Here is a 13146-nt window from a genome sequence, read left to right on the forward strand (position 1 = left end):
GCCTGGAGGTCTCTGGATTAGGTGAATGGTTAAGGATTGAGTATTCTTTATGGGGAGTTTGGCAGTGAGGGCTTCACAAGATTGTAAGGTTTGGGAGGGGGCTAACCTTGCGATAGGTTCAATTTGGAAATAATGGCAATTCCACCTCCGCGGGTGCCCTCTCGGTCTTGCCTGCATATAGTGTAGCCGTTAGGGATGGCCAACATGAGCGATGGGCCTGCTGCCTTGTGTAGCCAGGTCTCAGTTATTGCAATAAAGTCCAAATTCACCTCAGTGATTAAATCAGCTATATCAAGGGCATGGGCAACTAATGACCTAGCATTGGGGAGTGCTCCTTTGTAGGATTGATCTTTAGTTTCCGCTTTAAGTTGTGTAAGATTTGGAGTACTTCTAGCACTAGATTTTTTCTTGGATTTAGATGTTTGTAGGTTCATAGAGGCTAAGGTGATGTTGGAAATATTACATTCCTCATCATTATGGGGTTTGTCTCACGTTTTGTAAGAGGGAGGAGTCGTCTAGGAATCTCGTGAAGTTTGTTAAATCTAGCTCGTAGTTTGTTTCTATCGTAGATAGAGCTAGGCTGGGAGGCATAGGCTGATGGTCCTGGCATAGCCTGGTGTTTTAAATCAGTGTAGACAGAAGTGTTGGTAGCTATGTCTGTCGATATGAGTGAGAAGGGTACTAGTCCACATGGGGAGACCCCTGTATGACCGACCTGATTACTGGTGACGAGTGTAGCAGTGGCCATGATACAGTAGATACTGAGTAAGCTTGACATTATACAGGGCTATCACTTAATTAGGAAGGTAGGAGTCGTGCAAAGGTAGGTGTTTTCTGTGGTAGGGTGAGGTAACCTAGCTGGTAAGTTAGGCTGTGTGGGCAGGTGGTGAGGTTGACAGATTATACTTTGTCTACTAATTCCTATCTGATGAGCGCATTAGGTGATCACAAGACAAGTTCTGGACATGTGCAGGTCGTTATACTATCCACAGTGACTTACACAGCGTGATTGCACGTCTTCGTGATCAGACTATAATCTATAGGGCTTGCAAACATAATCGGGCGATAATCTGAAGTAGACAGTGGTGACAGGGGATTTTCAAGTAGTTGAGTGCAACCTTAGGCTAGACAACGAGCTAGATGGCAAGTAGTAACTGGACAGGTCGGCCGTATAGTTGCAAGGCACACAGGCTAGATGCAACTATCCAGCAACAGGTAAGTAACAGGCTAATGCAGCAACAGATAGTGGTTGGGCACACAGGCTAGATGCAACTATCCAGCAGCAGGTAAGTAACAGGCTAATGCAGGATTCAATTAGCAGTTGGGCAAATGCAACTGACTAGCAATAGGTGGCAACGCCAGGAAAGGCAGTTTCCATGATCGGCGCAGTTTTATGAGTCACAATAGGTGGAATGGCTAACTATGCTACTTCTGCGTGACGCACATGTCAAGGGTTCATTATGCAATCACATATACAAGTCGGGTCAGAATAAGGCATTTCTTGGCGTCGAAATGACTTAAGGGGGAAATAACCGACAAGTCAGTTAGGATAGTAAGAGCTCTGCTATAGGGCGACCAGTTATCTGGGCGAAAGAAAACAATCTGAGGGACCTCGGCGCATGAGGGATTTTGAGTACACTACACGTCACGATAGGGATAGTGTTACAGACACGCCTATGCCGACGTCCCCTTTTGGTCCCTGAAAGAAAAGATGCAATACTCTGCGGTTACCACTGGATGTCAGACCATATGCATTGCATGTGATTCTAAGCAGATTAACAAGCATCAGAACAATATATATAACACTTATAATACACTTCAAAACACTGTCTAAATCAGATGATACCCATTAGGGATGGCACACAGACACTTCCTACACCCTCAGGTGACAAATAGCTAGGACACTGTGGACATCGATTCATCACTGGTACATTTAAAGCAATACGGAGGTGGTGCAAAAGATAGAACAGAGAAATAAAATACTTTTAAGAACCTTCCAATGTCAAATAAGTTTAAACCTTTACTGGGAAAAGGCCAAAGCACAAAGTCAGAGGTAAAGAGGAGTTTCTCAGGGAACCAGGACAGTCAATGTTAATTGCACAATGTAAAGGGGAGCTGGAGATGATCTTTGCCGGTAGGTAAAAAGTCTTGCTCTATGTTTTTAGAAATGTTTGTAGAAAATAGAACACTTGAAGGGCACAAGCTGGGAGGCTTGTAATGGGCAAAGCTTTGGCATCTCTGCAAGGTAACCAAAACAGGGCTCAAATGAGAGCAAGTAACGCTACACAACAAGAGCTAAGCTCTTAGAGACTTTACAGTACCTTTGGTTAGAAGAAATGTTTCCAGCTGGCTTCTGTTCCTGTACAGCTCTGCAGATCCTGTTGTTCCCGAGCCTCAGCCGTGGGGACAAGAGCGAGGATGTCTGGGGACTCCTGCTCTGCAATGGGAAGGTCAGCCGCAGCAATGGGCAAACTTCAATTCAGCAGTGTTTCAGCTTCTCACGTATGACAGCAAATAGCAACACTGCAGTCCTCTGATACCACTTCAGACTTTGCTTGCTTCTGGGGTCCAGCACTCTGTTGAGGTGGCTAAAGCTTGGTCAGTCCGGCATAAGGGAAGTCCAGAGGATCTTCCTGGCGCTCGGTGTTAGGCAGAAACCTGTGCAGTTCCCTTAGGGACCACTGCAAAAGATTTAGGACTACAGGTGGTTGGCAGTAAACCCAATTGGTAGCAGTCTGTACCACCCAGATTTACCTGGTAGCTGTGGCTGAGCAGTCGGACTTCTCTCAAGATGAGTTAGGCAGTATGCAGAGTATACCCAATAGGTACAGAGACACAGTAGCACAAGCAAACACTGACCAGAGCTTTGGTGTAAAAGTATATAATTATTTATTTAAAGACACTTGTAAATTACACTAGCACAAAAAGAGGTAAGTAAATTCAACACACAGTCACTATTACTAGATGTATATCCCTTATTCCTTATTAGACAAGCCTTAGTTAACACCACTTATTTCCAGACAGAGGTGAGCGCTTAACTAAAGATGGCACTCCAATAAGTTAAGAAAAAGGGAGGGGGAAAAAGCAGAAGTTAGGAAAAGCACACAACACAATACTTTAGAAACACCCAGCAAGGCAGGAAAGTCAAGTCTACTTGTGAGCAAAGAGTTCAGAGGCCAGGCTCCCTCTTAGAGAGAACAGAGCACCAATGCGCCCAAGATCACAGTTTAAAAGTCTTGAAAAGTCTTGCAGGGATTTCAAAAAAGAATTAAGTCAGCTCAGAAAAGTTCAGTTAGCCAGCCTAGGGTCAACTCAAGTGGTAAGTGGAGGCTTTAAGAGTCACCCCACACAGACCGTTGAGAGGGAGGCCAGGCGGACACAGTACCTTCAAAGTGGAGAGGATCCTCCAATGGGGGCCGTTGTTCCTGGCAGCAGGTGCAAGTCACGGCGTCGTCCAGAGGAAGAGATGGTCTCGACATGGAGGAAAGCGCGAGGTCGTTGCACTGCCAGGGAAGCAACCAGCCGCAGAGTTCTCCGGTTAAAAGGTATGACCGTTTTATTCGCGGTCGTGGAAAAACCGTGGTATCCCGGTTGCCGGGGTGCTTGGCACAGGCAAGAAGGCCACGAGATGATCCGGGAAGGCGAAAAGACGGGCAAACTGGTTATCCTCACCAGTCAAAGGAAGACGACTCTCCGGGCTGGAGATCTCCTCTGTCGTCCGAAAAAGTGGTGAGACGGTTCAGCAGGGCTCCACCGGTGGTGTCGTCGTTGCAAGTCGGCTCAGCTTCCCCCTCTTCGGATTCTTTAGGTCCTGTGGCGACTTCTAAAGTTCCAGTCCCCAAAGCCCTGCTTTTATGCAGCAAACCCCCATTCATTCAGCTTAGCTGTCAATCAAACATGCCACTTGGGCCAATAACATAAGAGTGCGACTTGAATTGCCAAGGCAACTCAGTCCAGGGCGCCTAAACCCCCTCCCACACCACCTGTGGTACCCAGAGTGGCACCACTTTTGGAGGCTTCTGTGGAGAAGCCCGCCAAAAAGTGGAACAAAGGGCCCGACTTGGGTTGGAGTAACAGAAGCGAACACAAACACCATTTTGGAACCGAGTTTCGGCAAAAAATACCAACCGTTGATTTTATATTAATTTAATAAACCGGCGGTATGTTCGAGGCTATATTAAAAAGTGGTAGCCTCGAACAATGGGAAAATCCCATAGGAAAATATTTGCGGTCGAATATAAAAAGTAGTATCCACTGCCACGAGCCAAAACTCGATCAGGGGGGACGGAGACGTGCCCCCTCGAACAACAGACCCCGGGGCAATCAAATTGCCCCGACCAGTATGTCCACAATATGATGGTTTGTACTGGTTTCTGTTCATAATTTGGGATTAGTAAAGCCAATGGTGACTTTACATGCCCTGGGAGACAGTAGTCAGTCCCAGGGTATGGAGTCTATGTTTGGGGGTCACTATGACACCCCTGGGTTACTGCACTGAGGGTGCGGTGTAAGCTTACATACCAAAAACACATGAAGCCCTATGGGGTAAAGGACCCCATAGCCCATAAAACACATACAAAGTCAAAGGAACACCTCAAATCATGTCTAAGAGTGGGAGTAAAAGAGAGAAAAAATAAACCCCAAAAATCCAGCAAAGCTGCTGGGGGACTCACTAGGTTTGGGAAATTAGCCTTAACAGAGAATTCTCCCTAACACTCGGGTCCAACTTAAAAGCAACACACACAATCTGGTGTTTATCTCCCTGGCACTTCGGTTCCAGCCACAGCAGCGGTGGAAGTACAGCTAGCTCAGAGAGGATGTCCAAACAAGTTCACTTTGGGGTTGATAGGTCCCACCAACTCAAGGGGAACAGTCGTCCTTGCAGGGCTTCCCTAGTCTAAACGAATTCAGAGCTTCAGCACAGCAGCAGGTCTTCACCGGGCAAACCAACGGTCCAGGAGTTGCAGCAGGCGTCTCTTCGAAGTTGTTCTTCAGATTCCTTCGTCCAGTGGTCAAAACTGCATTCCAATACAAAAGCCTTGCCTTTTATACAGGTTTCTCCCATTCACAGCCTAGCTGTCAATCACACACTAGGGTGGCTGTCTTTGCCGTACAGCCAGCTGTCCAATCATCTTTGGGTACATTCCTGTAACCAAGGGGATTACCCACAAGGAGTTCCAGGCACCTCCCTCACTTCCTGACCCTGCCAGACATACTGGAGCCAGAGGCAGGCTTCACTCACAAATCCCTCCAAAGGAAAAACGAACAAAGGGACCAAACCTGGTTTGGCGGGCAGAGTAAATCTCAAGGAGGACCTTTCTAAGAAGAAATAGCGAAAAAAAGACGACCAGGGACATTTTGACAAAATGGGCACCCATGTACTGCAGCTGCTAACGCAGCCCGCGGTAAAAGCACGCAATGGTATTAAAAGGTAAACCACTGCCACTAGACAATAATTGTAGAAAGGGTAACAAACATGTTACATGAGAAACTAGACAAAGGTGATACTAAGTAACCCCTCCAGCACCTTAGGATAAGATAGTGTGTGGTGGGTCTAGAAAGTTACAAAAAGTAAAGTCAATTTCACTTCACTGCTCTTGAAAACAGTAGTTTCACTAAGAGTAGGTATTTAAACCTTTGGGAAATCTAAGAGACTTCCCTGTGCCACTGAACTGAAGGTGCTGTGTGTCACAATGCAAGGATGATGCCTATGGAGTTTGTCAGACTCCAAAGTCAAAAGTCAAGAGCCCAAATCACAAAAATATACATGAGTGGGAAAAGGGTCTTACTCTCTCTCCAGGTTACAAAAGTCCTCAAGTCCAGCAAAAGAGCTGGGGTCTAATGTAGAGAGGAATTAGCACATTTCTGAGAATTCTCAATTAACAGTCAGGGCAAAGGACAAGAAACATGAAAATAGCAAAAAAAGAAGACCTGGCCATTCTGATAAAATGAGCACCCTTAGGTGCCTTTACTGCAGCTGTGAACACAGCCCACGGTAAAGGTTCAACGAATTAATACACGGTATCATTGCCACCAGCCACTGAAGGTAAGCTTGTCCCTGTAACAGAAGTTTTAGCGTGAAAGTGGATACATTGCATCTTTCCACAACTCCACATAAGGTGGGCTGCGCTGGTTTCACCAAATAAAATGTAAAAAGGGATCCAAAGATCCTTTCTACCATTGGTAACTAGTTCTCTCAAGGTTAGCCAGAGAAGGTTTAAAAGGGGAGTCCCTAAGGCAACCCACCAAAAACAGGCACCTATTGCCAACAAGTTGTTAAAGAGGGTAACTTTAAAAACACACAATGGAGAGTCTAAAAATTGACACCCATGAAAAGAGTAAAAGATTCTGAGAGTCTGGAAAAAGGTTCACACTCGGAGGTTTAAGGAATAATAATCCAGCAGTAAAGCAAAACGTTCTGGGGCTGACCCAGGGCAGGAAGATTTACAATTTTTATGAAAATCTTATCTAACAAAAAGTAATCAAAAACCCCAAGTGTGAACGGCTAGGGTGATACGAAAGTATCCCCACTGTAAGATGCTGCGTGTGTTGGGGAGAATTCTCAAAAATGTGCTAATTCCCTTCACCTTAGAGACCCCCAGGAACTTTGCTGGATTTTGAGGACTTGATTTATTTTACCTGGAGAGAGTGAGACCCTTTAGCCCCACTCTTCTTTAATGCAATTCTACACACTGTTTCTTTTGGTAATGGAGTCTAACCAACTCCATAGGCATCATCTTTTACAAATGTGTCACAGCACCTTCAGTGCAGTGTCACAGGGAAGTCTTCCCGATTTCCCAAGGTTTAAATGCCTTCTCTGGGATCAACTACTGTTTCCCAGAGCAATGGAGTGAAATTGACTTCACTTACTCCTGTAAAATTCTAGACCCAGCACACCCTATCTTACAATAGAGTGCTGGAGGGGTTACTTAGTATGCTGTGTCTAGTTACTCATGTAACATTCACGTTACCCTTTCCCCTAAGAATGGCTGGAGGCAGTGGTTTTGTAATGAACTACCATGATTTACCCCGACCGGAAACTATTTGCAGTTCCGGAAACATTAAACTGCGGGAGCCATGTTTTTCAAAATGGCTCTGAGCTTCCTTTGTTAAAATGGTTCCCAGTCTTTTTTCAACATGCCTCTGTGGAAAGGTCCTTCTAGAGTTTTAATCTGCGCGCCAAACCAGGTTTGGTCTCTTTGTGCATTCTCCTTTGGCGGGCTTCAGGAGTGAAACCTGCCTGTGGCTCGAGTGTCTGGGGTAAACAGGGAGACCCAAATGCACTCTGGTGATTGGCTGGCTTACTGCCCGGGAAGACAGCCACCCTGCTGGGTGAGTGACAGCTAGGCTGGAATGAATGGGAGAGAACAGAATAAAAGTCAAGTCTCTTGGCTTGGAAGGCAGAGTCGGCCACTGGACGAAGGAAGCGAATAAGAGCTTGAAGAGCACGGCTGCTGCAACTCCTGGACCGTTGGTTTGCCCGGTGAAGCCCTGCAGCAGGTCTGAATCGCCAAGTTCGCATTGACAGAGAAGCCCTGCAAAGGACGACTTCTCCCTTTGAGTTGGTGGGACCAATCAACTCCCAAGTAAGCCACCTGGACACTCATCTCTGAGCTGGTTGCATTTCCTCAGAGTTGATGCAGGAAACCATAGAGAGAGGGACATCAGATTGGGTGCGTTACTTGCAAGCCGGCCAAAAGCCTTTGGAAGATCCTCTGGCCTCCCACTAAGCAGGACTGACCAAGCCTGACACCCCTCAGTTGAGTGCGGGACCTTAGATGTGAGGAAAGTCCACATTGACAGCCAGGAACTGCGCTTATTGCCATTTGCTGTACCGCAAGGAGCTGAAACGCAAAACAGCCACTGAAAGTAAAGTTTGCCTGTTGCCAGTTTTGCCAGTGCAGGAGTCCCCTGACGTCCTCCATCTTGTCCCCACGACTGAGGCCCAGGAACAGTGAGATCTGCAGAGCTGCACAGGAACAGGAGTCATCAGCTGCATCTGTTCTTCTTTAGCAAGGTACTGTAAAACAAGTCTAAGAGAATTTACCACTTACTGTAGAAGTGCTTGTAACTTCCACAAGTCTAATCAGCTTGTGGCCCTACATTTGATTCTTCTTTTCATCAAAGACTCCTAAGAACTTGTGCAAAGACTTTTCCATTGCTTACCAGAAGTGCTTTATCCTATCCAAGACTTTTGCCCATTGACTTTGGCTTAGCCAATTGAATTGAATGACTCTTCTCTTGCTATCTGAAAAATATTTGCCCTGCTTATGACTATTGTAAATTCTTGTCTTCTAATAACCTTTGCCTTTTACTTACTTTTAAAGAGTATTCTGAATGCCAACAGGAAGGTATTAATGTCCGGAGCACCCTAGTTACTGAAGTCACCTGTGGGTGTAGGTTGTGTGTGGGCCATCCCAAAAGCGCCTTGTCGGACTCAAACTCGAAGTGTACAGTATTGAAGTATATTTGAGTGTTACTATTATATTGCTCCCTTCTGAGGAAGGCTTTATAACTGACTGACAAATTATTCATTGTTTATGCAAGAACCCTTGAGTGTAAGAGTTTATTTGAATACCTGTAACTGTGACTCTTTGTATAACCCCACTACAGCACACATTTGCCCTCTTGACATAAGCCTGGCTGCTCAACAAGCTACCAAAACTGTGTAGTACAAGCTTATACCAAAGGTTGGGTTGCCTATACCTGTAGTCCTAGTTGTTTGTAGTGTCCCCAGAGGGTACTGCATTCAAACTTTGCCTAACAATGTGCACTGTTAAATAGTTACCAAAAAAGATAAAAAGACCAAATTGAAACTGTTTCCCAGTACTGATAATCTGAAGGACTGATCCATTTCCCCCATAACAAAATGAGAAAAAGGTCAGGGGAGTGAAGCTGAAAGCTTCACTTCCCTGTACAAAGTCAAGATCGTTTAAAAAACAAAAGCGCAAAGTGTGGTGGCCCGTAGAATATGGAGTGAAAAATGCCTAAAGAGAAATAAGCACTTGCAAATAAAAATAAAAAATCATGTCTTAAAGAATATCCTGCTATAGGCTAGCCTCAAGGATCACCGAGCATGCGGTTACCAGAGTCTGGACTCAGATGCATCATGTTTAATATAAATGATCGCCAGGTAATATCTTGCACACCACCCTATCTCCCATATAGGGCATGCTCTTGTATCTCAGTCTGGACCCAATTCTTAAGAGCATATTTAACTTCAAACCAGGGGGGCACTACTGAAAATACATAGGATTGCAGTTGCCGCTCACCTTCCAGAGATCGTCCTCAAAGGCCTTGAGTGCGAGAGAAGCTGTGCAATATTCTAAAGCTTGCGACACATAGGAGGAGCAGGATTCCCTGGGATCCACCAGATCGGGATGGTTGCAAATCTTCTGCAACTCCATCAAGACACGAAGGACGCTTACAAAATGACCACCTTTGACAGCATCCTGAGTTCTGGTGGGGAGGAGAAAAGAGACTAAATCAATATGGATTCATTAATATCGACAAAGCTAGGATTCGTATTAAATGAATCAGTGTCTTTGGTGCTGGACAATCGAAAGACCAGAGACTGGGCATGAGTGATATGGTAGGAGGGTCCAGCATGGCTAAAGAACACAAACATGCAATTCAACAACGGGGCAATACAACTAGCATTGATGAGATAAGGAGAGTTGCCGTCTTCACTTTAGACACAATGTGCTCCGATTTAAGTTCTGTGAAGCATTCGATACAGAAATACAAAACCACTAGTCGAAAAGAGTTAATGGATTCATTCAACTAAGGCTGAGCAAAGTGGTTAAGTTTGTAAAATGTCAGCTTTTCCTGTTCATACTTTGAGAAGCAACAGAAGACCTTTATACATCCACACCTTTCCTTAAAATTAGACTGAAGCAGCATTTAACAGTAGTAGCAACAGTCACAACAGGACTTATTTCAGGTAATTTAAAACCATACATTGTATACACATTTAAAAACTGCATTTCAGCATGTTAAGGAGATTTTGGCACAACCCTCTGATGAGGGCTGTGAAACCATCTAAACTAATGGTATAACAGTGGGTCGCCCAAAAGCAAAGACCAGTCTAGAAGAGGACAGTGTAACTTCAGGAGGGAGGACGGCTGTCAGGCAGGTACAGTTACTCCCAATAGTCACTCCCAAATAATACACCATGCCGGTACACTGAAAAATACACACTTATTACAAGGTCAAACGAAAGAGCTATGGGATTAAAATTAATACTCAATTTAAACATAACTAAAAGTAAAGCACTAGCACCGTTTAGTTATACAAAAGAACAAGTTACTTACCAACTGGTAAAGTTCTTTCGACTGGATGTTCCTCCAACATATTCCACATCTTTGACATGTAATGTCCACAAATAGGCACTTCAGAAACTTTTTCAGCAGAGGGCGTCTGCGCCGATGCCATCGGGTCGATGTCCCTCGAAGACCTCCGTCGAGGGCGACGTCACTGGATGTTATTAATAGGACACACAACGCCCGTAGCCTCAGTTTAAGTTTTCTCCCTCAGAACGTGTGACACCAGTCTCATGCCTGCTAAACTGCACATAGCGTTTCGGAAATGTAAGCTGCAATCACATTGGAAATTCTCCAGAGGGGCAGGCTGGAAGGGCGATGTGGAATACGTTGGAGGAACATCCAGTCGAAAGAACGTTACCAGTAGGTTAGTAGCTTGTTCTTCGAATGGATTGTGTCCTCCAACGTATTCCACATCTTTGACAGACTCCCAAAGCAGTACCAGTACATGGAGGCGGGAAAAAGAATTTTAGAGAATCCAATCAGATTGCCGAATAAAGAACCGCCTTACCAAAGGCCATATCCTGACCATGGATTCTATCGAGGGAGTAATGTTTAACAAAAAGTGTAGATTGAAGCCCATATGGCTGCATCATAAATGTTCCCAATAGGAACCCCCCACTGTAGGGCTGTGGAAGTAGCCACACCCATAGTGGAATAAGCTTGCAACCCTTCAGGAGGGTCCTTACCTGCCAATCGGTAACATTCCGTAATGGTGAGGATAATCAACCTGGACAAGATCTGTTTGGTAACAGCCTGGCCCAAACGGTGTCCAGCATATCCTACAAAGAGTTGATCATCCACTCTGACCCTGGACATCCTAGAAATGTAAAAAATCAGCGATCTCCTAGGATCCAACCGATGGAGCCGCTCCTCTTCCTTACCAGGATGAGGAGGAGGGTAGAATGATGGAAGAACCACCTTTTGACTCAAATGATATTTAGATACTACCTTAGGTAGAAAAGGGGGGCGTACTCGCAGTACAACCCTGTCCTTGTGAAACACAGTAAAGGGTGGCTTAGATGAAAGTGCCTGAAATTCACTCACTTTGCGAGCGGAAGTAACTGCAACCAAGAACAAAGTCTTGAAGGACAGTAATCTCAAAGGACAAGAGTGCAAAGGTTCAAATGGAGTACCCATGAGAAATTTCAAAACCAATTCAAATCCCAAACCGGCACCTGGAAAGGGGACGGCAGGAAAACATTAGTCCTTTAAGAAACTGAGAAATCAAAGGAATCTTAAATTAAGAACTTCATTCGGATGAGTGCTTAAAGATAGACGTTGCCACCAGGTAACCTTTAGTGGTACCCACTAGAAGACCCCTGTGGGCCAAAGAAAGTAAGAGAAAACTATAGGAATGGAGCACCGAAAAGCATCAACATTATGATCTCTGCACCAGTCGCAAAACTTACGCCAACGGGATTTTGTTGCAGGCCGCCTGGCCGTAAGGAACACCTCCATCATGTCATCCGGGAGGTCCCAATCCTTATACCTCAACCTTTCTGATACCAAGCGTGAAGGTTGAGAGTCTTGACCTCTGGATGGATAACCAGATCCCAACATGCACAAAAGCAGATCCTCTCAGCAAGGAAGACTGAGACCAACTACCGCTGTCGAATCATTGGCATGGGCGCCCCATCCTGTGAGGGAAGCATCCGTCACTACAGTCACCTCTGGCCACAGTTGCCAAAACGGTTCCCCCCATCATCAGGTTCCCTTCGTTGGCCCACCACAGAAGATGCTGGGAGACCGAGAGTGGAATCTGAACGGGATCAGACATCTTGCCGGAGAACTGTGGCCACTGCATCTTGAGGACCCATTGCAGGGATCTCATCCGCAGCCTGCCCTCTGGCACCAGAAAAATGCAGGATGCCATGAGGCCCAGCAACCTTAAGAATTCGATAGCCGGGAGACTCTGGGCATGTGGAAACCTGTCCACCATCTGCACAATATGATAAGCACTGACCTTGGAAGGCGAACACTTCTCCAAGGACGCGTCTAACACAGCCCCGATGTACTGGAGCTGTTGAGAAGGTGTCAGATGCGACTTCTCGAAATTCAGGGAGAAGCCCAGCCTGTGGAGGGTGCGGCAGGTGACACCGAGATGATCCAACGCTAGTTTGGGAGAGCGCGCCCGATCAGCCAGTCGTCCAGGTAGGGTAGGCGTGAATTACCCCCTCGCCCGAGGTACGTCAGCACCCCCACTGTGAGCTGGATGAAGACCCTTTGGCAGAGGTCAAGCCGGACGGCTGGACCCGAAACAAAGTGCGAGTCGCCAGCCGCAAACCTCAGGTACATCCTGTGCGCAGGATGGTTAGGCACATGAAAGTAAGCATCTTGAGGTCCAGGAGAAACCGACCAATCCTGAAGTTGAAGGGCCTGGAGGACTTCAGAAAGAGTAACCATCTTGAACTTGTCTTTCCGGAAAAGTTTGTTCAACCAACGCACGTCCATGATGGGTCTCAATCCCCCCGTCTTTCTTTGGGATAAAAAAATAAGGGGAATACCATCCCTTGTTCCTCTCTGCTACAGGCATTAGTACTATATGGGGTGTTTCTCCAGCAAGGACAATATTTCCTGCGCAAGGAGCGGATCCGGAAGCTTCAAAGAGAATTTCCTCGGTGGATTGTCGTCAGGCCGCTAAAGGAAGGGAAGGCTGAGCCGTGGGCTATGGTATCCAGAACCCATGCATCTGAAGTAATGGCCCGCCACTCTTCCGAGATGCTGAGAGAGTCTGCCCCCAACCGGCGAACCATGGCCTCATGACTGTTTAGAAGCGGCTGCGGCGGTGCCTGAATGCAAAGAGGCAGCTGCCTGAGCGGCT

The 13146-nt window shown here is 46.1% G+C and overlaps 1 protein-coding gene across 6 annotated transcripts in view; it reads right to left on the reverse strand.

Annotated features, from left to right (window-relative positions):
- The window catches only part of EP400 (E1A binding protein p400), a 1542855-nt gene that overhangs the window by 654194 nt on the left and 875515 nt on the right, over positions 1 to 13146 (reverse strand). For all 6 annotated transcript variants that reach the window (XM_069620067.1, XM_069620064.1, XM_069620063.1 and 3 more), the window contains one exon: positions 9273 to 9459. In XM_069620067.1, the coding sequence (XP_069476168.1) occupies positions 9273 to 9459 (187 nt within the window). The remainder of the gene's footprint in view (positions 1 to 9272; positions 9460 to 13146) is intronic.

Source organism: Ambystoma mexicanum, chromosome 10 (genome assembly GCF_040938575.1).
Source record: "Ambystoma mexicanum isolate Mex_15411 chromosome 10, UKY_AmexF1_1, whole genome shotgun sequence".
In the NCBI taxonomy this organism is placed as follows: Eukaryota; Metazoa; Chordata; class Amphibia; order Caudata; family Ambystomatidae; genus Ambystoma; species Ambystoma mexicanum.